Here is a 26495-nt window from a genome sequence, read left to right on the forward strand (position 1 = left end):
ATTAAAGGCCTACTTTTCCCACCTTCTCTCACAGCTACAGGGATAGCTGGGGAGATGAAAGCAAAGGTCATTGGGCAGGGCTTCTGGGGTAACCCTTTAAAGTGACTCAGCTGACAGGTGTACCTTTTGCTCTTCCTCCTTTTTCCTTCCTACTTGGAGCATAACTGGCGGATGAAACTCCAGTAGCTCTTTGGTTCAGGAGATCACCCTAAGGTCAGAAACCAGTGCTCAGGATGGTGGAGCAGACAGGTCTGAGTCCCTCATGACCTTGGAGCCTCTGTATCAGCCTTGGACTACCCACCTCTAGACTCATTTTGTGTTATAAACAAATATCTTGTTCAAGGCACTTTTTGTTGTTAAATGTAGTTGAAACTTACCTGAAATAATAGACAATTGTACTGTATGAATCATCTTCCAAATTAAATTTTTTGCTCAACATAATATTTTTGTTGCTCAGCATTCTGAATTTATTTTATAAGACAGGTACAGTGTTTAAATCACCAATTCTAAAATTAGCTGATTTACAGCCCAACTCTGTCACTGACAGCTATGAGGCTTGGGGGTAATTACTTACATTTTTCTGTACTTGGTTTGCTCATCTATAAAATGGGGATGATAGTGTCTCCCTCTCTCTCTGCCCCTCCCCCGTTCATGCTCTGTCTCTCTCTGTCCCAAAAATAAATAAACGTTGAAAAAAAATTTTTTTTTAAAAATAAAATGGGGATGATAATAGTACCACTGTCAGAAGATTATCAAGAGAATTAAATGAGTTCAGATTTACATGCAAAGTGCTAACAGTACTACCTATAGGAAAATTCTTAAACCTATAGAGAATTATTAACTATTATTTTGCTATTTATCCATGATGGTATAGTTCAATTTTAAGTGCCACATAACATTCCATTTTGTAAACATGCTATAATTTATTTTTTCATTTTATGTTTGATGTGTATTTAAGTTGTTTCCAGTTTTTAACTTTTACTAAACAATGATACATTGAACATTTCTGAATACATTTCCTGAATTTCTGAATACGTATGTGCAAATTTTTCCAGGATACCTACCCAGAAGTAGAAATGCTGAGTCTAGGGGCATGTGCACTTTCAGCCTGGCTTGATAAAGCTAAATTGCTTTCCAAAGTGGTTGTAACAATTTGTATAAGAAAGTGCTCATTGCATTTTATCTTTGAAAATCTGGATGTAATTAGGATTATTTTTTGCCAGTCTAACGACCTAGAAAGGTATCACTTTGTTGTTGTTTTTCTTTGCTTTTCCTTGACCACCAATAAAGCTGGAAATAATTTCATGTGATTTAAGCCATTTGGGTTTCCTCATCGGATAACATCCTGTTCCTATCATTTCTTATTTTTCCCCTGGGTTGTTTATCTTTTCTTTTTGAATTTGTACATGTAATAGTGTCACAAACATCTCCCCATCTGCAACTTGCCTTTCTACAATCTTTAGGGCACAGGAAATTTAAATTTTTTTTTAATCTTTATTTATTTTTGAGAGAGAGAGAGTGGGGCAGGAACAGAGAGAGAAGATGACACAGAATCTGAAGCAGGCTCCAGGCTCTGAGCTGTCAGCACAGAGCCCAACACAGGGCTCAAACTTATGAACTGTGAGATCATGACGTGAGCTAAAGTCAGACACTTAACCAATTGAGCCACCCAGGAACCCCAGGGCACAGAAAATTTAATGTAGTCAATTTGTCAACCTTTAATTATTGATATCTTTGCCTTATGAGTTCCCTCCCTACCACAAGGTCATAAGGATTTTCTCCTATATTTTGTTTTAAATGCTCCCTCCCTGGGATGGAGGTTTTTACTGTACCCGGAACTTATTTTTTGCATGCAGTGTACAGTAGAAATTTGTTGTTGTTGTTGCTATATGAGTTAACGATTATCTCAGCACTACTGACTGAGTAGTCTGTCTGCACTGATTTGTAAGGCCACATCTGTCACGTATCAAGTCCCCATATGTACATAAGTCTGTTGCCCAGCTCTCTGGTGTGTATCATTTGTCTATTTGCTATTTTGGTGCCAATACGCACTGTCTGAATCTGTCTCCAAGGGGTCTTTAATCCATGAGATAATTCAGGAACCTTGGTTTGTTGGCATCGTGCAGATAAATCAAATCATAGGATGGATTTTCCCCTGTTCAGACAGCTCTTCCAACACTATGTAGGACAAGTCTCAGTGCCACAGGAACACAGCAGAAGGGAGAAATAGATTTAACTCAAACTTGCCTTTTACCTCTCATCTCAATATACATATACATGGTGTTTCAGGTTCTAAAATCCACACACTCATTCTGCCACCATCAAAGCCTACTCTTTATGATGTTGTACTCAACAGTCCCCCTCCCCCACTTGCTGGACAGCAAAGCCATTTGTCTTTCTAATAGCCTAGAGGAAAAGATAGGTGCCTAGACAATATTTATAGCCTGGATAGTATGAAGCCCTTGTGACAAAGACCATTATATTGGTCTTTATTGGTCACCAAATCTCTACGTGCATGACTCTAAAAAGATTGAGAAAATTGGAAATAAATTATCCACTCACCAAGGGATGTTATCTCCTTGGCTCCTTCATGAAAGGACAGAATGAAGTGATTAGGGGGTGGGAGGGAAGGTGAGTATAGCTACCTACATGTGTTAATTTGCTTTTTTCTAAATTTCCTATATCAGAATAATAAGCCAAAGAAAGTATCCTAGAAAGAATTCTAATTGTGTCTTATATATAAAATTTTAAAAACCCTGAAACACCCTAAAGATGTTTAAATGGTTGCCAACCCCCCTGGGTACCAGGAAATGTCAGCAGATCTCCTCAGCAGACTCAATCACAGTCAATCAGACAGGAACACAAAAAGCAAGGCCCAATGTTTTTTTTCTAAACATCCAGGTTCTCTCGCCAAGGATTGAGGTTTAATGAAGAGAGAAGAATTGAGTCTCAGGGACTAAGTCTTCAGAAAGGAAAGATTCCTAAAGGGGTGGGAACTCCTAACCCTCATCAAACAGTCCAGTCAAGGGGACATCACTCTTGTCCTTCTCCTTCAAGCTTGTGGTGACAGATTGATTTATCACTATGCTGCTTCTCCACATTTCCATGAGCCTCTGCCATTTTAGCCATAAGAGTATTTAAGTGATGACACTTGTTTCCCTACTTTTTTTTTTCCATTTGTGTGTGTGTGTGTGTGTGTGTGTGTGTGTGTGTGTGTGTGTGTGTGTCTTCTGTCTCTGGGTTTACAGGTCTGTGGTTTTGTCATAGGAGACTACAGTCATGTTCTCCTTCACAATCTTACCTCCTTCCGCACCTCCAACTTTGATAAACCTCTTTCCTATAGGAAACAGATGAACATGTATGGTGTATTGTTCTTCAGAAAGCTATACATGGATCTATTTGCCCCTATCCTGAAGATAAAATATGCATATTGCAATAAACGAAAAAGTTTATGCAATAAAGTTTATGTGTTGTCACATGCCAATGCAAAGTCTCTGTCCAGACATATTCTTGCTTGAAGTTTAATGAGTCTTATGACAACCAGGGAGCCTTTAAGAATCTCAAATGAGGCAAAAATGTTATGATACACTATCCTGGAGAGTCCAGGTTTTCTGCCCTGAAGTGCCAGACTCCTGCATGTCCATACCAGCTCAAGGGTCCTACTCATAGTGGGAGAGCTAGAAGTAGTGTGGCTCACAGCAGAAAGTCACTTAGTATTATTTCAGGTAGGGATAAAGGAATATTAAAACAAATGAACGATCCATAAACAAACCTTTGACCAATTGAATTTCTTGATACCAATAACCAAATATCATTGTGGCACTGCGGTCAGGATCTGTGCTGTTATCTAATTTGAAATGTTCTCTAATTTGAGAAATTTTTTAAATGCCCAGGTGAAACACAAAGTCTGTAAATTAGTTAATAGTACTGTATCAATGTTAGCTTCTTATTTTGATAAATGTATCCTGATTCTGTAAGATTAAGAGAATGTCAGGTAAAAGAACTCTCTGTACTATCTTTTGCAAGTTTTCTGTAAGCCTAAATTTATTCTAAAATCAAAAGTTTATTTTTAAATGAATCATCCAGGGCAATCACAGACGTCTAAAGTTTTAGGAGCAAACACAAATGGCTCACATTGAGGTAGAAAAACCCAAAGCCAAGCTGTCCAGTCTGTGCATTAGGAAACTGACAGTTCTGCTTCTAATTACCTTTGTGACCTTAAGCAAGTCACCTAACCTTTCTTCATCAATTTTGTTATTCCAGAGTAAAAGATACATCAGATCAATCTCTAAACATGGAAAAATTCAGAATTATTCGCAGCCATACCCTCCAAGCTACAATTTCACCAAATATGAAAATTCAGTATAAACAAATTTAATTCTGCAATCTTCCAACTGACCTAAACAATACAGTTCCACTATGTGCAAATATCAAGTCATTTCTAAGAAAATAAGGAACTAAAGATTTAGTAATACATAAGGACAGTGTATCAGAAGTAAATATTTGCATGAGATAATATTGAAAGATAAAGAATATTGAAAGCACAGGAATTGTGATTTTAGAACTGCAGGAAGAGCTTTTGCTAAGAGCTCTAAGAGCATCCTTTTACAAGTACTTTAGTCAGAAAAGCTCCTGAGCAGTTAAGGACATGTAATCCTGTGTCATGGGAAGGGAGTTTCAGAAACACTTCCCGAATAATTTGTCCATCTCAAAGATCCAGTCAGAATCACTGAGATCTAAGAAGCCCAAAGTCAAAAACCCTTCTTCATAAATCAGAACAATTTTGTTCTTATGCTTCATAACAGATGTGCACTGCAAACAAAATTAATTTCAAGTTTCTTATGTTAGGGGAGACAAGCATTACAAAGTTCTAGGGAGAAGATTGTGAGTGAAACTGTGCAATACTTATTTTTTAAAAGGATAAATTCCATTTATATTAAAATTATGTAGTATGCTACCTTAATAGTCTGGTTCAAAATATTTTTTATTATATTCTCAAAACTTAGTCACAAAGAGAACTTCTGCAATGAGCTCTTGAGTTCCTTAACCACAGATCCTTCTAAGTAGGTATATTGAGGAACTTAATGCCTATGTCAGGAGAAAACCACCATAATACCTCAACAGATTGTGTGGAGGGTAAAATGGAATAATAGCGTTGAGGTTCCTTGAAATTTTTAAAGATAATATTGAAAAACATTTTTTTTTATTCATCAAAGAAATCAGATACCTCTTGGTGCCTATCATTGTACTGAGTGGGGAAGGAGGTGTAAAGTGCTGATGGTTCCTAGGAGGTGCTGGAGTAAAGTGATGACTGAACTGGCCAAGCCCTGGGGAAGAGTAGTGACTGCTCCCAGAATTCGCTGGAGGGAGAGAGTGGTCACTGCTTTCAGGAGACACTGGGGGGTTAAAATAGTGACTTTCCCAAGAGACCTGGAGGATAGAGTGATGACTGCCCTATAGAAGCCTTCAACCTAGAGAAGCACATAGGCTCAATACACAGAACTAAGAGCTAAAATGGGATAAGGACAGAGTACTATGAAGCACATTATTAACCCCTCAATCATACTTCCAGACCAAGGAAGGTTTTCTGGGGGAGGGAACATCTAAGTCATAAAAATGAATGGAAATTAGCTAGGCTTTGGGGGTGAGGAGTAGAGAATGCTGCTGGTATTGGTTGTGATGGTGAAAGAGAGACACAAAAGTAAATAAAATAGTTTCCTATGACTAGATAGATCATGAAAGAGATAAACAAAAGAGGAGCTGTATCTAGTTCATGGAGGGAAGGACTTGTAAATCATGTTAAAGTTTTGTTCCTTATTCTATTTTGAAAGCTTGGAAGGGTTTTTGAGCAAGGCAATGAGATGAATGGATTCACAATTTGATGATATCTTTTTTATTTCATTTTGTGAAAACAGATTAGAGAGGAGCAAATTTGGAGAGGGACAAACTATGAAACTGTTCAAGTAATTGAGGCAAGAGATGAGAGTGGCTTAGACTGATGTGTAGTGGCAATGAGCCCAGAGGTGAGTGGACAGAACTGATAGAATGTGTATAGGTTAGAATCAACAGGACATGGTAGTTGATTGGATACATTGGATGAGAGAGAAATCAAAAGGGTAGCTGAAGGGGTAGCATCACCGTTCCATGAGATAAGAACTGGGGTCAAATAGCAAGTATAGGAGTAAAGATAATGAGTCTCTTTGGAAGCAAACTGAGCTTGAGATTCTTAAGAGAAGTCCAGATGCTGATGTCCAGTAGAACAATTGGATCTTCCTTGAAACTCCTCCTTATATTGTGAATAGAAGTTTGGAACACATGGAGGCCTTTTGAGAACCTTGTCATTACTATATTAATTTGGTAAGAGAGAAGAAATAATAAATATGAGAGGATTCACTTATTTCTTTGGAAATATGAGAATGTTCAGCCCAAAGCATGGATGAAAAAAAAAAACTCAGCCAAAACAGATCTACAAAAAAGCCTCTATTTCTGAAAAGAAAGGATCAGTCACTTAGCAACTATGTGCTTGAGATCTTCCTTTTTATGGATAGGCTATCACCTGGGGAGGAAATAGTCTTCTCTCTGGCAAAGTCCCTCATGAGTGCCACTCATCTCCTTGACTTCTGAAAAGTCAGGGTGGGAATTAAACCTGAAGCAAAAGTGTTAGAGACACACATGGGCCTGAGTGATAACCTGCTCCAATTCCCTCATTCATAGTGGAAGGAACTAAGGCCCAGAGAGCCTTGCTCCTGGTCACACAGCTGGTTAGTGGGATGTATAAACCAGTTGTCAGCCTGGCTTGGCTTACCCTTCCCTTTAAAATCCAAATTAGATGAACTTGAAAAATGAAAAACCCTATGCCACTACATGCCTCCCAAATTTCTGTGAATTTTTATGGGACTTACGTTTCTCCTCATAATCTCTAGTTCTGATTTCTAGTATTTGCTAAGTTTCTTGTTCTCCACTCTTTCTTGTGCCTCTTCTTTAAGCTTCTCCCCTTGACATTGAGCCAAATATGGGAGCAACTCCTTCTTGACTTCTAGACTTCTAATCAAAGGTTACCATTTATAAAAGTCCATTCAGCATTGTGAGGTTTTACAAACAATTTTAAAGTAACATGAAAAGAACATATATCATATTTCAATATCAGACATATATTAGTACATATCTGACCTTTAAAAAAAAGTCTCATATATACAATGGAATATTATTTGGTCATAAAATAGAAGGAAGTCTTGTCATTTGCAACCACGTGTGGTGGATCTTAAGGGCTTTATGCTAAGTGAAATAAATCAGAGGTAAACAAATATAGAGTAATCTCACTTATATGTGGAATCTAAAAAGCAAAATTTAAAAAAATGTGCTCATAGAAATAGAGGACAGATTGGTGGTTCCCAGAGGTGGGGGTGTAGGGATGGGTGAAATAGGTGAAGGGGGTCAAAATGTATGAACTTTCAGTTATAAAATAAATAAGTCCTGGGGATGTAACATACAACATATGACTATAGTTAATAACAGGTATTATATATTTAAAAGTTGCTAAGAAAGTAGATCTCAAAAAATCCCTCTACCCTTTTCTGACAACACAAGCAAGAATCTGCTGCCATCTTAATCACTATTTCTTGTGCTCTTGCCAGCTAATTCTCTCCTCCTTTCCCTCTCCCTTTTCTTCTTCCCCTTAATTTGTGTTCCCTTACTTTTCATCCCAAGTGCTAATCAGCCTATATTCCCTTCCTAAGGAAACTCTGGAGGCACCTGCTAAAATATCAGTTTTTCTTACCCCATTTTACAAATCTGGTGCAATTGCTTTGCACTAAGCCAGGTGTCTAGTCCATTTGACCTTGACAAAGCTTCTCCCAAATTTCCCACTTCCTTCTCACTTGCTGCCTGCCTCACCTCCATCTTTCCCGGAGGTATTAGTGAGCATGTAACTCACATAATCATGCATATGTTTGGAGTGAGGTGAACTGAGCCTGTCAGTGTCACTATTGTCTTTTAATTGCTTTCAGCCCTGCAGACTTTGAACAACTTTCTTCACCCTTCAGCTCAGCACTGATTTATTCAGCTTGTGCAAGCAATTTGTTCACTTTTAATTAGACCCAACTTAATTATTTTGTCAGTAAAGTAAACCAAAAGAATCTATAAAACAACTTTTAAGTGAAATCACATTTCTGCCTGAAGGGATATAAAAAATGAAATTATGCATCTCATTTTGCCTGCCTCTTACAAAGAAAAGATTGCCCACATTGTCTTTTTATTTCCCAAGATCTTTTGCCTTTATTAAGAAGATACTTGGGAAATCAGGCCTGTAACAGAGGAAAGAAAATGGTTAAAGGTAGATTTCAATGGAGGGAAGATATGTGAGTGCATAAGGCAGGGTCTCTCCATGTTTGTTCTTTGGAAGTCACTACTTTACAATGATCTGGGAGCTGGTTAAGAGTACATATTTCCCACCCCACCCCTAGAGTGCCTAACTCAGTAGATCCGAGAAGTGGGAATAAGAGACAGAGCTTCTCACTTGCCTCTTCTTGCACATTCTGGACTTATCCCTGCTTCTGGATACCCAAGCTTTCTTATTCACTAATAGACCACTTCTGCTTCTCCAGGAAGCTTGCCTTGTCCTCCCCAGTCACCCATATTTTCTTCTATCTTTGACAACTTCCAAAGTGTCTATGTTTATTCAATTCCCTGTTCATACCCTGTCCATTACCTTTCCTGTGTATATACTTCATCTCTCCAACCATTTTGTTGGGGTGGGAAATATGCATTAGGGAACTTTCTCTCTGCCCTTAGCTAAATACCCTGTATTCAGTTTCATGTTCCCTCTGCTACACCGGTGTTTCCAACCTTTCAGAGCCCGAAGACCTCTTTTTTCATAAAATATTTTCATAACCTATACCTAAGAGTTGGTATAATTTTAGTATCATGGATTGAGAAAATACATAATAGCAAAAGCTTACCATGAAATCAGTAATGCCTTTAAACAAATTTGCAATATATACATCTCAACCATATCTGCTACACTTAAAAGCAGTGGCTTACATTTGCAATGGCATGGATGGAACTATAAAGTATAATGCTAAGCAAAATAAATCAGTCAGAGAAAGCCAAATACCATATAATTTCACTCATATGTGGAATTTAAGAAACCAAACAAACAAGCAAAGGGGAAAAATTAGAGAAACAGAGAGAGAGACAAAGCAAGAATCACTTTTAATTATGGAGAACAAACTGACAGCTTTGAGAAGGGAGGCAGGTGAGGGAATGGGTTAAATAGGTGATGGGGACTGATGAGTGCACCTGTCATGATGAGCACAAGGTAATGTATGGAAGTGTTTAATTACTATATTGTATACCTGAAACTATTATAACACTGTATGTTAAGTAACTGGAATTAAAATTAAAACTTAAAGTACTGTCTCACATGTGACTGCAGCACATGATGTGTTCTATCTACAGACTATGCCAGGAGCATGTATGAATTCACTAACATCTCACTATCAGCAGCCTAACTCAGGGCAGCATCTGAGGGCCAGAGTTTAGGGGTCACTCTCTTGGCTTCAAATTTGAAGGAGAACACCCAAATAGAAGGTGTCAGAGTGTTTAGAAAGTGTAGAATCCCTTTCCTTAGCTTACAGGAAACAATGACAGGTCTTACCATAGCCTATGGCCATGCTGGCACATTGCCTTAGTAGCCCTCAGTGGATTAATCCTATACCCACTCTGTGAAAAAATGTCATTTAATCTGGGACCTGGAAATGACACCAGTGCTTACCAAAGATTCTATGTGTTCCCTACATAGTCAGCCTCTCTTATTGCCAAGATTAGACAATGTAGCTAATTGTCACCATTTTACTGAAGCAAAGTGATGTAGCTCACTTCTGCATACTGTTATGGCTCTATTTAAAGACACATGTTGAGACTGTGATGCAGAGGAAGGCTGGACCCCTGAAACGTTGGATTGAGGAGAGTTATTTGGAACTGCAAACTCTTCATAGGTTGTGCAAAGTCACTGAGATTTGGGACTTTGTCTCATAGCCTGGCCCATGGCCTAACCTGACTAATATGGTAGGCAAAATGTGAAGGAAGGACCCTCAAGGGAGAGGAACTACCAAGTGCCCAGATTCTCATGTAGGGATGGGGAGGGAAGAGGAGAAAGAGAGAAAGCTTGGAGTGTTTGAGAATAGTTGAGTAAGAAGAAAAGAGGTAGGTACAAGCTGGGTCACATGAAGTATAATGTAGGCCATGGTGAGAAGGCTGGGTTTTATACAAAAGCAAACATAATCATCGAGAGCATTAAGAAGAGACCTGACATGATATGATTTGCACTTGAGAAAAACAACACTGGCTGTCATGAGAAAACTAGGTTGGAACAGGAGCAAGTGAGGATGCAGGACCCTGATGGAGGTCTGTGTAGTGGTCCATACAAGACACAGTGATGTCTTTTATTAGACTGGAAGCAGGAGAAATGTTGATAAACAGATGGGTTTGAAAAATATTTAGAAAGTAAAAATGGATAGAACTTAAAAATAGATTGACTGTAGCAAATGAAGGAAAAATCAAAGATGAGTTCCAGGTCATTCAGGTAAAGGGAGATGCTATTCGTAGGAATGGGGGCTACTGGACCAAAGACACCTAGAAAAGAAATGAAGATGGCAAAGAAGCACTGGGATACTCTTGTCCAAAACTCATGAGTGAGGCCTGAGCTCCAGATATACTTAATGGGAGACCAGCTTGCTGGGTGCCTGGTGATGCCCTAAACTCCAAAAAAACTGGGGAGTAATGGAGTATAGCATAGCAGACCACAGATCTTTCTTGTTGTCTAAGAAACAAAATCATGGGGTGCCTGAGTGGCTCAGTTGGTTGGGCGTCCAACTTTGGCTTGGGTCATGATTTCACGGTTTGTGAGTTCAGGCTCCATGTGGGGCTCTGTGCTGGCAGCTCAGAGCCTGGAGCCCACTTCAGATTCTATGCCACCCTCTGTCTGCCCTTCCCCCAATTGCACTCTGTCTCTCACTCTGTATCAAAAATAAATAAACATTTAAAAAAAAATTTTAAAGAAACAAAATCATTGTCCTTGAAAATCTGTTAGATTAAGGCTCTCATGGACCATGGTGCTAAGAAAAAATCAGGGTAAACAGCATTCACAAAAAAGACTAGCGATGGAGACTGAGTGTGGTACGCCATTGATGTCTGAGTTCTATAAAGATCTACCCTTTGATCATTCCTACAAAGACCTGTTCTATAGGATTTCATTTGTCACGTGTTTTTATTACCTTCTACAGAAGTACATCCTTCAGTTAATTTTACTTAAGGTGATTCCTATTTTCTTTTCACTCTGCCTTCCCCTTCCACACTGGTGCCCATTCTCACCAGCCTCCAAAAGCCACAATCCCCACCCCACCCTGTGCAAGGGCCTGCAGACACATTTCTTATTCAATATTTCTCTCTGGAGGAAGTCAGCATCTGGCATCCTAATTATAGGACACATTTTGTAGCCTGTGAATGAGGCAAATCACAGCTCCTGCTCTTCCCATTGGGAAGGACAGAGCACTTTCTGGTGCTTGTAAGAACTGATTGCACTCAGCAGCTATATGTAGAATCCCATAGCTGCACAAGACAAATGAAGGCTCTGATGTTCAGCCATCTTCAAGGCTTCTAGCCTATCTGAATTGCATTGAAGAATGTCTCCTCTTGGGTCATTCATTTCCCAAGAAGGCCTTACCAAACTTTCCCCAGCAGGTTCCAGAACTGGAAAGCTTAGTGAGGGCTTTTCAAATTGTGATTTCTGTTTTCTAGCCTGCAACTAAACATATTCCCTTGAATCTAAAATGTCATGAATTTAATAATATATTGTGAGGCTAAAAAGAAAAAAAACAAACCTATTACCATATCAGTTATGTGACATATCCTAGGTTCAAAACGTTAAAATGTGAACCAAAAATTACATCTTGGATTCTAAAAAATATAGGTTTTTCTGAAAGGGAGAGAAAGAAAGTTCTAGAGAGGAATTATTCTATTCCCCTTTTTGTTTCTCCATCTGTAAAATGGGTATGGGTAAAATAGTTAGAAGACTACATAAAAGTTATGACCATTTCCTCAAGCAAATCCAATTAGATTAAGTGGGGAAAAAACAAAATGAATAGAAAATTGGTAATAAGATTGTTGTATTGCAAATCTTTCCTTGATCTAGTAGAATGCTTGGGGAATATATAGGAATCGAGTTCTCTGGATTTTTTATTTAATTCAGGGTAGATGAAAAACCTTTTGTTGCTGTTGCCTTTGTTGTTTTGATACTTCTGTGGGAAATGAACAAACAAACAAAAACCTTGAAAAACATGTTAGCAGCCTTTCCTGCATTAGTATATAAGCCTCCAATAATGAAAATGACTGACACTTTCTGGATAATTGGTGATGTTTCTGAGCCTCATTCTCAGAATAGCAAAGAGAGATATGCAAGGCCTGGGACAAAGCTGTGATAATGAGCCAACAGTTTTTATTTCAATAGAAGTAGGTCTATGTCAGTGCCTATGAAAAAAAAATCATGCGTATCAAATCCCTAATTTCAGATATCATTGCTTTACATGAGGCCAAAGACAACATTTAAGCTTTTGAAAAGTTATTTGAGGGGTGCCTGGGTGGCTCAGTCAGTTAAGCGTCCGACTTTGGCTCAGGTCATGATCTCATGGTTGGTGGGTTTAAGCCCGCGTCGGGCTGTTGTGTGCTGACAGCTCAGAGCCTGGAGCCTACTTGAGATTCTGTGTCTCTCTCTCCCTCTCTATCCCTCCCCCACTCACACTCTGTCTCTCTCTTTACAAAATAAATATTAATGGGGGCACCTGGGTGGGTCAGTTGGTTGGGTGTCCGACTTTAGCTCAGGTCATGATCTCACACTTTGTGGGTTCAAGCCCCATGTCGGGCTCTGTGCTGACAGCTCAGAGCCTGGATCCTGCTTCAGATTCTGTGTCTCCCTCTCTCTTTGCCCCTCCCCTGTTCATGCTCTGTCTTTCTCTCTCTCTCAAAATAAATAAACATTTAAAAAATTTTAAATATTATTAAAAATTTTTAAGTGATTTAACTTAAAATATACTGCACTTAATAAAACAAATGATCTTTGGGTATGGCAGAAATTGGAACAGTGATTCAAGAATGATTACAATTTGGGGAAAACTGACATAATTGATTGATTTAAGGACACACTAACCCCTGACTATTCTAAGGTGGTTATTGTTTGTTAACGAGGTGTCTAACAGGAAATTATCTTATGAGATTTACACATTTTGTAGCACACAGGATAGAGTGCTTTACAAACTCTGTGGTTAAGTGAAGGCCAAACTCTCTTAGCTTCTAATCAATTCTAATATCAAGATAGTGTACTATTTATTAAGAATCTAAGTATAGATTACATTTAATTTTATAGTATTTTTAAAGTTTACTTATTTTGAGAAAGAGAGAGAGCACAAGCAGGAGAGGGGCAGACAGAAAGGGAGTGAGAGAGAATCCCTCTCATGGTCCCACTGACAGTACTGAGTTGAATGTAGGACTTAAACTCGTGAACCATGAGATCATGACCTGAGCCGAAATCAAGAGTCGGACACTTAACTGACAGCCCGCCAGGCATCCCCCAACTCACATACTTTTTAAAGAACTGGACATTTAGGTAAAGTAATTCTCTAGTCACCACTTATTACTGCTTTCTAGCCTTACTTCAGTTTTCTTTCCATTTTTAAAATCAATGTTTGCTAGAGCTAACAGGACACTTGCAAATGTGGCTTCTTTCTAGAATGCTCACTTACTTCCAGACATACACAGACAAACACCACACACACACACACACACACACACACACACACACACACACACACATCCCATCCAGTTACCTCACATTGATGATCCTGATCTTAGCTCAAGCCCCACCTCTTCAGCAACAAGGTCACATCCTTCTGTTATGTAATAGCAGTGTACCCTGTTCTCCTTTGTGGCACTTATCCTAGTTGGTGAGTATACACTTGACCCTTGAACAGTGTGGGGGTTAGGGGTGCAGGGACCCCACACAGTCAAAATTCCCCATATAACTTTTGACTCTCCAAAAACTTAACTACTAATAACCTATGGGAAGATTTTGGATAACATAAACAGTTAATTGGCACATAATTTGTATATGTATTATATACTGTATTCTTATAATGAAGTAAGCTAGAGAAAAAAATATTTAAAAAATAGTAAGAAAGAGAAAATACATTTACAGTTCTATGCTGCATTGAAAAAATTCCACATATAAGCACACACATGTGGTTCAAAGCCATGTTGTTCAAGGATCAACTGTATCATTATTTCTATGAGTGTTTATTTATAATCTGTCAGTCTCACTAGAGTGCAAGTTCCAGAAGAAAAGAGATAGATGTATAGGCTTTACTCACTTGGTACAAAACAAGAGTTCAACAAGTATTTTTTGGCTCAGTGAAAGACTGGTTGACCCCTAACAGTGAAAGTAGAATTTGCCAAAAATGGGGTTTACTTGGTTCATTAAAATAAAAAAGGGAAATGGGATTAATTGGAATGTGGGCCAGGCAAGATGGAGAAAGTTGGGAGCAAGAACAGGATTTGTCAATAAACTGTACTTAGTATGTTAGGCTAATGGCCCACCATATAAAAATGCACCCCCCTAATGCGCCTGGGTGGCTCAATCAGTTGGGCATCCGACTTCAGCTCGGGTCATGATCTCACGGTTTGTGGGTTCGAACCCTGTGTCGGGCTCTGTGCTGACAGGTCAGGGCCTGGAGCCTGCTTCGGATTCTGTGTCTCCTTCTCTCTCTGCCCCTCCCCCACTTGTGCTCTGTCTCTCTCTGTCTCTCAAAAATAAATAAATGTAAAAAAAAATTAAAAAGAAAAAAAATAAAAATGTACCCCCCTACCATCTAGAACACATTTTGCCCAGGGGCAAATGATAGTGGTGCTGGAAAGAATTACTACTTCATGCCAGAAGGATCTGAGTGTAAATTAGTAAAGCTAGAATACCTTCAAGTTTATTGTTAGTGGGAGGTACCATTTCAGAAAATTAGAATGAGAGACTTTATCAGTGACCAGACCTTGGAGAGATGCTTCAGACATGTCCCTCCCTTTATGAAAGCGATAAACCACACCTCAGATCGAAGGATTGCACAATCTCCCTTTGTTTCCTGTTCCAATTTTGGAAAGAAGTAGCTTACTTGGAAGAAAGAGGAAGCAATGGGTTAAGGAGCTACTTTCCTGTCCTCTCCTGGCCCCCCTCCCCAGTCCATCGTTGTGTGCTTCCACCAGAACAAAGCGTGGGATCCACAGCTGTGGTCATGTTGTTTCACTGCCTAAAACTCTTCAGGACTCCTTTATACTCTGAACATAATAAATAGCCTTAACAGGCCATCTGGTCCTTGTCTGTGCCTCCATCCTCAACTTTGACTGTTCTTTGTCCCTCACTTCATGTATCCTATAGGACACTCCTATGAACTTTGTTTCCAGAGCCGGTTCTTCTACCTGGAACACCCTCGCACAACCTTCCTACCTACCTAAGTGTGTATGTGTACATATGTATACACACACATATATACAAACATGTACATTATTTTCTAAACCATTGAAACATCTTGCCCCTTTGCTCATAACTACTTTAGGATGGACGTCCTAGGAACAAAAACATTTTCTTACATAACCACAATGTAATTATTATAATGGAGAATTTTCACATTATTGAAATATTATTACTAATCTTCAGTTCAGTTTTAAATTTTATGCATTGTCCTATTATGTGCCTTATACCTACTTTATCTCCCCCAATCCAGGATCCAATCCAAGATGGATCCATTTACTTGTCATATCTTTTTAGTCTCTTTTAATCATAAATATTTCCTCTGCCTTTCTTTGATCTTTGACACTTGAAAAACATAAGCTAGTTATTTTGTAAAATAATCCCCAGTTTGAAGTTTTTCAATATTTCCTTGTGATAACAGAAATGATGCCATGTCCTTGGTACATCATATCAGGAGGCACAGAATGTCAAGTTATACCATATTAGTGATACTGCTTTGATCTCTGGGGTAAGGTGGTATCTGCCATGTTACTTCACTGCAAAGTGATTTTTTTTTTTGGCCATTGTAATTAATGATTTGGGAGAAAGATACTTTGAAACTATGGAAACATTCAGTTCCCCATCAAACTTACATCTACTAGTTTGGCATCCATTTTGCGTGTGCTTTATTTTTAAGAAAACTTATTTTACAGTGTTAAGAAAAGTAAAGACAACTAAAATAAAATAAAGAATATGATACAATAAATGAACTTTTTAAACCACCCCACCAAAAATACCTCCATCTCCCATATCAACCCAATCTTCTTTTTTGAAGTTCTTATAACCTAAAATTGAGAGAAGTCTGTTATGTATGGCATTAGCCACTGCAAGATTTCTCATTTGCATTTTCAACTCTATTCATGAATTATCTTTTCATTTCCTTTTCTTTTATAATAATAAAAAAATCCATGAAAGGGACATTTTTTAAAATGAGAAAGAAGATATACAATATTATTTCTGGCTTACCATATGTCATAATATTGCTTTTGGTCACATAATAATGGGCATCAGTAATTGCATTTATTTTTTCATGCTTGCTACAAGGATTCACTTAAGACTCTGAAGAGCTCCTGTGGATTGAAAATCATTTGGATTGATTAAAGTCATGAGGAGAATTATGATAAGGGTCCGATCATATGGGCATCAGGAAAGTAAAATATTATCATTTAAACTAGAAATGGAACTTTTTCTCCTTTAAAATGGAACATTTTCAATGACAGGTGGAATTTCTCATAGTAAGATTAATAATATCTGATGTTTACTCATCCATTTATTCAAAAGAAAATCATCCTGTGAGCCTAGTAGGTGAGAAGCACCATTATATACAACTTCTAACCTTTCAAAGTATGTCTCAATAATATCCTTCGTGGTCTTTAAGTAAGAATTGCTAGAGGGAAGCTTAAAGTTTTGCTTATAGGTTCCATTAAAAGAGCTCAGGAACAGGAATATCCTAAATAACACAGCATTCGTCCATCATCTAGGAGGATCATCTGAATAAGTGCTCAGTTTCAGAAACCACTAAATCGAGTGGAAAGGAAGGAAGGGGTTTCCCACCCTCACCCCCAATCAACACATTTAAAAGAAAAAAAAAACAAAACAGGCGGTGTTCATGGAACAACATTCTATACAGCCCAGTCACCTCAGGCCAAAGTTTTCTAGGAAAAAAACTATCTCCTTTGTACTACCTATTACTCTTCTATGAGGTTCTGATCACAAATGAGGTTCTTCAAAATATCAGTACCCAGTACCTGAAAATTTTATAGCTAGGGAACACCTTTCCCTTTAAGACATACTTTATATACTATCAATTTCATTCCTTACAAAAAGCTGGTGAAAAAGTAGAATAAGACTAGTTTTCCTCATATTACAGTGAGGAAACTGAAGACCGGGAAGGTAAACAGACAGTTCAGCATTAGGAACAAGCCACAGATAGCATTCTGACCTCTGGTGTCATAGCCCACAGGACCATACTTTTCCTGATAGGCCCAACAAGGTCATCTGCACCCTCCCCCCAGCCTTAAATGCTTTCATGGTACTTGTCACAGTGTTAGTTGTATATTATTTATATATTTATATGATTATTTGCTTTACGTCTCTCACTCTTAAACATGTGGTTTGTAGGGATTGAACCTATTTTCCTCACATTGTATTCCATAATCTACCTTGGTTGGATGGGTGAACAAGTGGGTGAGCCAATATACCATATATTTTCTTCTGACCATAACAACTTCATGTGTCTGTTTTAGACCATAGCTTGCTGCCAGAAATGGCACTCTCAGTGGACTCATCCTGGCACCGGTGGCAGTGGCGAGTCAGAGATGGCCTCCCCCAGTCTCCATCAGAAGCCACACCACTATTGTCTGAAGAGAAGAAGAGGCAAAGCTACAACCTGATACAACAACGGGTCGTCTTCCCCAACAACAGCACGTGCCACCGAGATTGGGCAGAAATCACCAGGAGATACTCCGGCAACAGAATCTGCACGACCAAATACACCTTTCTCACTTTCCTGCCTCAGAATCTTTTTGAGCAGTTTCATAGGTACACAACCACTTGGCCAAACGATACACGCTTTAACCAAGTATTTGCCAGTATTTCTGAAACAAAGATGCTGCCCTCTAGGTTACCTATCCTTTAATATCCAAATGCATGTACCTTAAAAAGACTTGTCATTCATTTGCTCATTCATTCATTCATTCATTCAATAAATATCAGATTCTACTGTGTTAGGCCATGTGTTCACTGCTGGAGATACATGAGGGAGAAAAGAGAAACATAGTCTTGACTATATTTTCTCATGAAAGAGACAGACATTAAGTTTAAGAATTATATAAACTGATGTCAAATTAGAATTTAAATAGATACTTCTAAAAAGAGGTATATGGTGATGTTAGAGTAAATAACAGGGAGATCTGGGCTAGTTAAGAAAGTCAGGAAAGACTTCCAGGAATAAGTGACAATTGAAATAATCTGAAAGAAGAGAATGCATTAACTTAGTAAAAACAGAGAGAAGTCAGGAAGGGAGCCAGGAGAATGTCCCTGCCAACAGACCTTCATGTGCAAAGGCACAGTGGCAAAAGGATGCTAGATGCACTTGGAAAAGTTAAAAATGTAAGCCATAATTTCGAGATGATACATGCAAGATTGTATTATAATTATAAAGCAAAATATACACTTAGATATCATCCTAAATTTTGTAATTATCGTTACAAGTTGTCATTTATTGAGAAACTACTATGACTGAGAATGCTCTATTACATATGTAACAAATATAATCCTATGTAATATTTATAAGAGCCCTTTAAAGTACATAGTACTAGCCCCATTTTACACATGTTGAAACAAGCTCCAGAAAGTCACACAACTAATAAACAATTTGAGTTTGAATATAGCTGGATCTGGCTTCAGAGCCCTTACCATAATTCGAGGTCACCCTAAAAGAGAATGTCATTTTAGTTGATAAAGGCCAACAATAGGGAAGAAATAGTGTGGAAAGTATATTTCCTTCTCCACGGTTTTCACTCACACTTTTCTTGTCCCTTCCAGATGGGCTAATCTGTATTTCCTATTCCTGGTGATTCTCAACTGGATGCCCTCCATGGAAGTTTTCCACAGAGAAATCACCATGTTACCATTGGCTATTGTGCTGTTCCTCATCATGGTCAAGGATGGCATGGAAGACTTCAAGAGATATCGTCTTGATAGAAAGATCAACTGCTCCAACATCTGGATATATGAAAGGTAAAAGAAATCACCCTTCTCTTTTCTTGCTTCCAAATAGGTTATGAAAACTCATCAGCATTTTCAAAGGATTGGTCTCTCTTGTCACATTTTATTTTCTTAAGTTCACTTAATTCAGTGATTCTCAACCAGAGCAATCTTTCCGAGGAGGAAACATTTGACACTTTCTGGAGACATTTTGGTTGCCATATTGAAGAGAATGCCAATGGCAGGTAGTGGATAAAAGCAGAAGGATGATGCTAAACATCTTACAATATACAGGACAGCCCCTCCACAACAAAGAATTATCATCCAGCCCAAAATATCACTAGTGCTGAGATTTAGAAACCTTAATTTAGCACATGTAAACACTCAAAATATTAAGCACAAAAATGCTATATTATTGAGAGTAAGGTTGAAATCTCAAGAATTGGTCTCTAGAATTTACTGGATCATCTCAAGAGACCAAATTTAAGAGCGGCTCTTTGGAGAGTGACAGGCAACATCTCTCAAACAAGAAAACATATACCATTTTTAAAGCATCTGAGGCTCTTGGCTAAAAATTCTTGTTTTTAAAACTTAACCAGGTAGGTTTTATGACCAGAGTTGGCACACTTGTTCTCAGCTGCCTGGGTGGAAAAGGAAGATCCCTGTGGGTGACGTCTACATTCCAATAGGTGGAGTCCCAACAAGTAGAAGGAAGTGACCTGACAAGTGCACACCTGTTCTCTGCCAGCTTTTTCCTTGTCATTTCTCCCCCAGCATTTGTAAACCAGCCTTTTGTTTTTAATTTTCCTTTTGAAAGAAGAGAGAGAAATTTCCAGCAAAGAACGCAAATAAAAGATATCAGGGACGTGACTCACTGGCAGCTGAACAATGGAACTGATTAGGGGAAAAAACTCTTTTATGGAGAACTCACATGCCATCCTATGAGAATTCAAGAAACGGGATTGAGCAGAGATGGGAAAGGAAGTCAAAAGAAGGCAGAAAAGGAAAGAAGACAAGAAACGCATAGTAATCTCCAATCTGCCCTTTGAAGTATGGTCCTACAAAGAGAATCCCAACAGGCATTATTGTGGGAATCAAATTAAGACCAGCAAGTATACCGTGTTGTCCTTCATACCCAAGAACATCTTTGAACAGCTACACCGGTTTGCCAATCTCTATTTTCTGGGCATTGTGGGTCTGAATTTTGTTCCCGTGGCCAATGCTTTCCAGCCTGAGGTAGGTGTGATACCAATCTGTATCATCCTGGCGGTCACTGCTATAAAGGATGCTTGGGAAGACCTCCGAAGATGCAAATCTGATAAAGTGATCAATAACCAAGAATGTCTCATCTATAGCAGGTAAAGCAAAACTCATTGGGGAAGTCTGGTGGGTCCAGAAGATCTTTCTGTGCCTGCTGCCACTGCTGCTACTTTTTATAGAGGGGATACTGTAGGGAGATAGCATCATTTTATCTCAGTGAAGCTGTTTAATTCTCCAATGTCAGAATTATTACCTAAAACCAAAAACCACATAGAAAAAAGGGTTGAGCCCATGTTTATTAAAATTAGGAGGTCTTTATTATTTGGTGTTTTCTTTGCTATTTCAAATGTGTTTATCATTTAAGAATTTTGCATAAATTCTCCTCCATTCCTAGTCCAGTGTATGAGCACACTGGAGCATATTTAGAGACCATTGGTGGGAAGAGACATCACTGTTTTTCAGGGGAGCAGTAGAGCATTATATTAGATGAACTGGAGACACACTGCCTGGGTCAAATCATTCATTAACTACATGACTTTAGGCAGGTTACCCAACCTCTCTGAGCCTGGTTTTGTCATCTGTAAAATTGAAACCTCTCCTGGGGTGCTCGTGAGAATTGCATCCTTGGAAGGTGCTTAGCACTGTGCCTGATATATAGTAAATGCTCAATGTGCAAGCTACAATTGCTCTATTTTTATAATGTAAAACTCACAGTAGCACCATCATCAAAGTTTTCTTTATAATTCCTCTCTGATGTCCCAACAAAAGCAAAAACTGCACACCACCCATCTTGCCACATTATTTAAAATTATTTTATACATGCTATCACTTTACAAAGGTTCCATTGAGCATTTGGCAAAACAGGGTTGTTAGGGAAAGGATATGATCTTGGTCAGTCATATCTATATTCTTCTCCAGTGAAAGAGAGGAAGATAAGAGTTATTATAGGTCTCAATTTTATGACTGCACATATAGCCAAGATAGAAGCAAGAGAGTCAAGTCTGGGCTAAGAGAGAGACTTCCATGACTGAGTGCTTTCTGGGCTAGCCTTTGATGATTGAGTCACTAGCAGGTGAGGGCTTGACTTCTTGGCAGATAAGGAAAATGTCCATCTCTCTCTCGACGAGCACCATTCCTGTCTGACTTTTTCCCTCTGACTTTATCAGCCCTAATTGGCAGAAATTCTCCAGTCGCTCTGGTCCCTCTTAAGATGAAAGGGGCTGGCTTCAGGGTGTGCACTGTAGCCATTTAGGGGCTTCTTTCTAAAGAGGGGTTCTCTTCCCCAGGGGAATGGCAGGTAACCGACTTGTAGCTGGCTGATGAGAGGATTTAATGGGAGACTATCGAATGCAAGGGACTCATTTGTCTTCAGGGCACCTCTACGAAAATCTTCATGTCTCCCCTCAGCATCAGATGCGCTTCTGGCCTCTTTGCTGGCAGGGCCACAACTGCACGTCTAAAAAAGTTAATCTGAAGGGTGTGTGTGTTTTCTAATTGTCTTGAATGTTGTTAGTACACTGAACATCTAGAGAAGGAAAATAATTGGCAGGCTGCCTTTTTTCAAAGAGACTGTCACCAACCCACACCTTCACTTTTTGTTTGCTACCTTTCTTTTTCCTTAGTTTTTTTTTTTTTTTTTTTTTTTTCCTCAGAGAAGATACACAGTGGTGAGCCAGGAAGCTGATTCCTTAGGGAAGAATGAGTGTGGACCTCAATTAGCCTGATCCTATTCTCCCTGCTCTGCCAGAAATCCTCTGCCCTAAGCCTCCTAGAATCACAGGCCTGTTCTTGGGGATAATCTCAGTGTTTATCAGACCTTAGACTGACCTGTGCTGAGAACTGGTTTGATGTATGCCAGGCTGTTGTTCTGTTCTCAAAATAGCTTCCAGGAAACAGTGAAAAACCAAGGTGGCAGCAATCCTAGCAAAAAGAAGCCTTAGTTCATAGGTTCACTGGCAGGGAGGGACATAAGAGGTTTTATAATAGCAATATTTCCTGAAGTGTATTCAGTGGAATAATAATGACTAAGAGGTGGTCTCCGAAAAAAAAGACACTCATGATCAAAAAATTATACATTAGCCCTCCTAACCCATGTTCCACGAGGGAACTAAGATACGCAGTAAAGATATCTGTCCATCCTTAACTCAGTGTTGTTCCAAACTTACTAAACCTTGGAAATTTGGGGAATTTTACTTTCTTCAGTATAGCAAAATAATTGACTAGAGGGTCAGGCAGGTAATTGAATGAAATAAACAATACAAAGAGGGGAGCAATGTTGTCTGTGTGCTGATAAATGGGGACTGATACTCAGCATCAGTGTTAGATTAAGACAGGGAACGGTAGGCATTGTAGCAAATAAGGGGACCCAGGCCCTAACATCAGAAGGCAGAGCTAGCCACCATGTGCAAATATAGACCTAGTGTTGCCACATTGTCTGAATTTTGTTAAAGGAGCTAGAAGTTCATGTTTTTATTTGAAATAACCTGGCATTTAAGTGAAATAACCTAATATAATTTTTTCAATTATTTCACACCTATTTTGTTTGACCTAAAGTTCTTATTTTGCCTGTGAGCCCCAAATTTGCAGACTTTGCTTTATAATCGAGTCCTAGGAATCTGGATCTCTGCAAAAGAATGATTAGATTCTTCTTTTGAGATTCATCTTCAGTGAGGGAACTACTTAACCTCTTAGGGCAGAGATGGGGTATGACTTTGAAGTAAGAATGCAGGCCTCATACTCAGGAGGCCTAAACTTTAAGCCCAGACCTGTGACTGACTACTAACAACAGCTTAGAAAGTCATTTAAATCCTGGATCTCAGTTTCCACTTCCTAAAAAAATTTGTTTAATGTTTATTTATTTTTGAGAAAGAGTGCAAACAGGGGAGAGGCAAAGAGAGACACACAGAATCCAAAGCAGGCTCCAGGCTCTGAGCTGTCAGCACAGAGCCTGACGTGGGGCTCAAACTCATGGACTGCAAGATCATGACCTGAGCCAAAGTCAGGCACTTAACCAAGTGAGCAACCCAGTTGCCCCTCTCAGTTTCCACTTTGTAAAACCTGGGAGTCAGATTAGATCTTGTCCTGTGAAATATGCTAGAAAGAACAGAATCCACAACCAAATAAATTTGGGAAATAGGACATACTTGATCCTACCAGGACCCTCAGTAAGTAGCCTATCCAATTTTGTGTAACTCAGTTGTGTCCTCTGAAATACTCTCTGTTGTAAGCAGCAGAAACCTCAACTCAAATTTAAACAACAAAGGGACTTGTTGGTTTTTAAGTCACTACAAATATTCTGAGATGGGCAAGTGATCAGGCATGAATCTGCATTCTAGATCTCGCACTTGGCTGTCCATTTCATTCAGTCCTCTCTGCATCATTTTTACCCTCAGGCATACTTTCCTCATGGCAGTGAGATGGCTGCAACAGCCTTCACATCTATATGTGGTAACTCACAAAGGGAGAAAGAAAGGCACTTGTGGGATCATTCTTAGAAGGTCAAGGAAGCTTACTTTCCAGATCCTCCTCACACCTCAGTGACCCCAGTGACTCACATGTCCATCCTTGAACCACTCCTGTGAGTAGGGATTATGCTTATTGAATTTTACCTGAACCACAGAGTTCATCACAAAGTCAGCTTTCCTGAAAGCATATGTGCCACCCAGAGAAGATGTAAAACCCAAATGGAAAAAAATAAGATAGTTTCTAAGTGAAAGGGGAATAGATATTGGAGATGCTACCTTTATGTACTCATCTTAAAATATTTTTGAGCCTAGACTCTTTGTAAATTGCTTTCCACATATTAGGAACATACACACTTGGCATCATTCTGTACTATAGATCAGTGAAGCTCTTCCAACTCTGAAGTGGATTGATTCTATAAAATATTCCAGAATAGGAAGCCAGGAAATGCTAGATAAGTGTTAGTTATTATCTTAACTGATGGATGCTGAAGGACATTTTCTTTTGCCAAATATCAATGACACATGATAGGATGTTAGGCAAAGGATACAAGATCCGAAAGGACAATTCGTTTGTTCAGGACAAGATAAAAGCTTCTCCCTCAAGCACTAGCTGTATCCATTTTGTCTCAGAATCATACATTTGAGAAATGATATCTTTGTAGCGGGTGGGGGTGGGGGGAAGGGGGGAGGTAGGGGAAAGGATTTGCATACGCTTGTATGTAATTGAATACTAGGGCCCTTAGAATGTTGCTTAACCCAGTCCCATGCATCATACGGTCCAGACTTTTTTATACTGTGAAAGAGTCCTTTTGCAAACAGCAGAAGCCTTGTTAACAGAATTACAATCCTTTTAGAGCATTTTCTTTTAATATAGCAACTGTGCTTGTGGTCTAAAGGTGACCCATTAATCAGATTTATGGAATGACTTTAAGAAGAGATTAACTTCAGAATTGTATTAGCTTAGTTTCTCCCAGGGCTCAGTTTAATAAATCTGGGAACCATACCCAGCAAGAGATTTCTATCCTTCCATTCAGCTTAGTAAATTTTTATTTGTATTCAGAAAACATGTGGTAAGGAAGCAGGGGTGTGAACAGAGGAGATCCATGATGGGCTTTGTCTCCATACTGCAATGAAACAAAAGCCCTCCAGTGTCTCAGCAGCTGAGCAGTCATTTGGTCCCAAATATTCACCCGGATCTGGTGTGTGTGCACCACATGGTAGGCCCTGACTGCCCTCCAGGGGCTCTCAGTCCAGTGATCACAAGGAACTTGTAAACAGCCACGGTGTCCCATGCCTCTGTACAAAGGGCTATAGTCATTAAGGGGATGAGGTGACTCATCTACCTGCAGAAAATATCAAGGCCAAGGGAAACCTTCCCCAAAGAGGTGACATTTCCAGAGGCATCAAAAGATGAGTAGCATTAAACAGGCAGAGGAAACACAATTTTAGCTAACAGCCTCTTCATGTGTCAGCTAAAGGTTGTATGTGTGGCTTATGCTGGTATCAAAAAGACTAGAATCAAGAAATGTCAGAAACTTAGAAGAATGACTCCGATTAGAAAGTTTAAAATTCTGGCTCTTTGATTAATACTTGGAGATTCTCTTTTCTGGAAGCCAGGTGGCTTCTATAACAGAAAAATAATTCCAGATGATACGGAAGAGTGGCCAGTCTTCAGACAGCCTAGCCCTGAGGGTCTGATTTCCCAGTAGTAGCCAGCGCTGATGGGAAGAAAGAAGCCTGGCCTGAAGCCTGTTTTTATTTGTATGTCAATTGCCTTTCATGACAGAGCCCACATTATTGGAAAGCTGAGAACGAGGAAACCAGAAGTCTTGGTCCTGGGTCTGCCACAATTAACTGTATGATGTCAGTGAAGACACTTAAGTGGTTGGGGCCCCATTTGTCTCATCTTTAAATAGTGATCATAATCTCTATGGTATATTTTGCAAAAAGACGTGCAGTTGATGAGCAAGAGTGCTTGAAAATAACAGAGCTATAGAAATAAACTATACAATGCAGTACCAAAGGAGGGTGAAAAATGAGTCTGAACAATGGTGTTTAAAATGTGACATCTTACTAGGTGCTTAGCTTACTAGGTGCTTAGCCAAGGACTTTGGCATCAGACTTAGGATTGTCCCAGAACTGCCACTTACTAAAGCTGTGAATATATGTAGTCAGTGGATCACTTGAGACTTCATTTCAACATCTCTAAAGTGGGAACAATACTAGCACCTATTTTCTGGAGTCCTGTGGATTGAATGAGATCATCTTTATAAACCCGTTTAAGTCTGCCTCTGTACCATAAGTAGCACTAAGCAATCTTTTTCTAATTTCCAATGACTCCAACTCTAATTTTTTCAGTGCCAGGCCCAGCCTCAGTTTTGAACTTTCATACCATACTCCCCACACATACAAGGGAGGAATCACTCATATTATTAGTAAAAATCAAGGATTCTTTGAGCTGC

General features: G+C 39.1%; 1 protein-coding gene across 1 annotated transcript in view; it reads left to right on the plus strand.

The window, feature by feature from the left end:
• The window catches only part of ATP10B (ATPase phospholipid transporting 10B (putative)), a 350924-nt gene that overhangs the window by 219946 nt on the left and 104483 nt on the right, over positions 1 to 26495 (plus strand). Inside the window, exons 5-6 of the mRNA XM_047860005.1 lie at positions 17848 to 18142; positions 19148 to 19342. Of these exons, the coding sequence (XP_047715961.1) occupies positions 17848 to 18142; positions 19148 to 19342 (490 nt within the window). The remainder of the gene's footprint in view (positions 1 to 17847; positions 18143 to 19147; positions 19343 to 26495) is intronic.

Source organism: Prionailurus viverrinus, chromosome A1 (assembly GCF_022837055.1).
Source record: "Prionailurus viverrinus isolate Anna chromosome A1, UM_Priviv_1.0, whole genome shotgun sequence".
Lineage (NCBI taxonomy): Eukaryota > Metazoa > Chordata > Mammalia > Carnivora > Felidae > Prionailurus > Prionailurus viverrinus.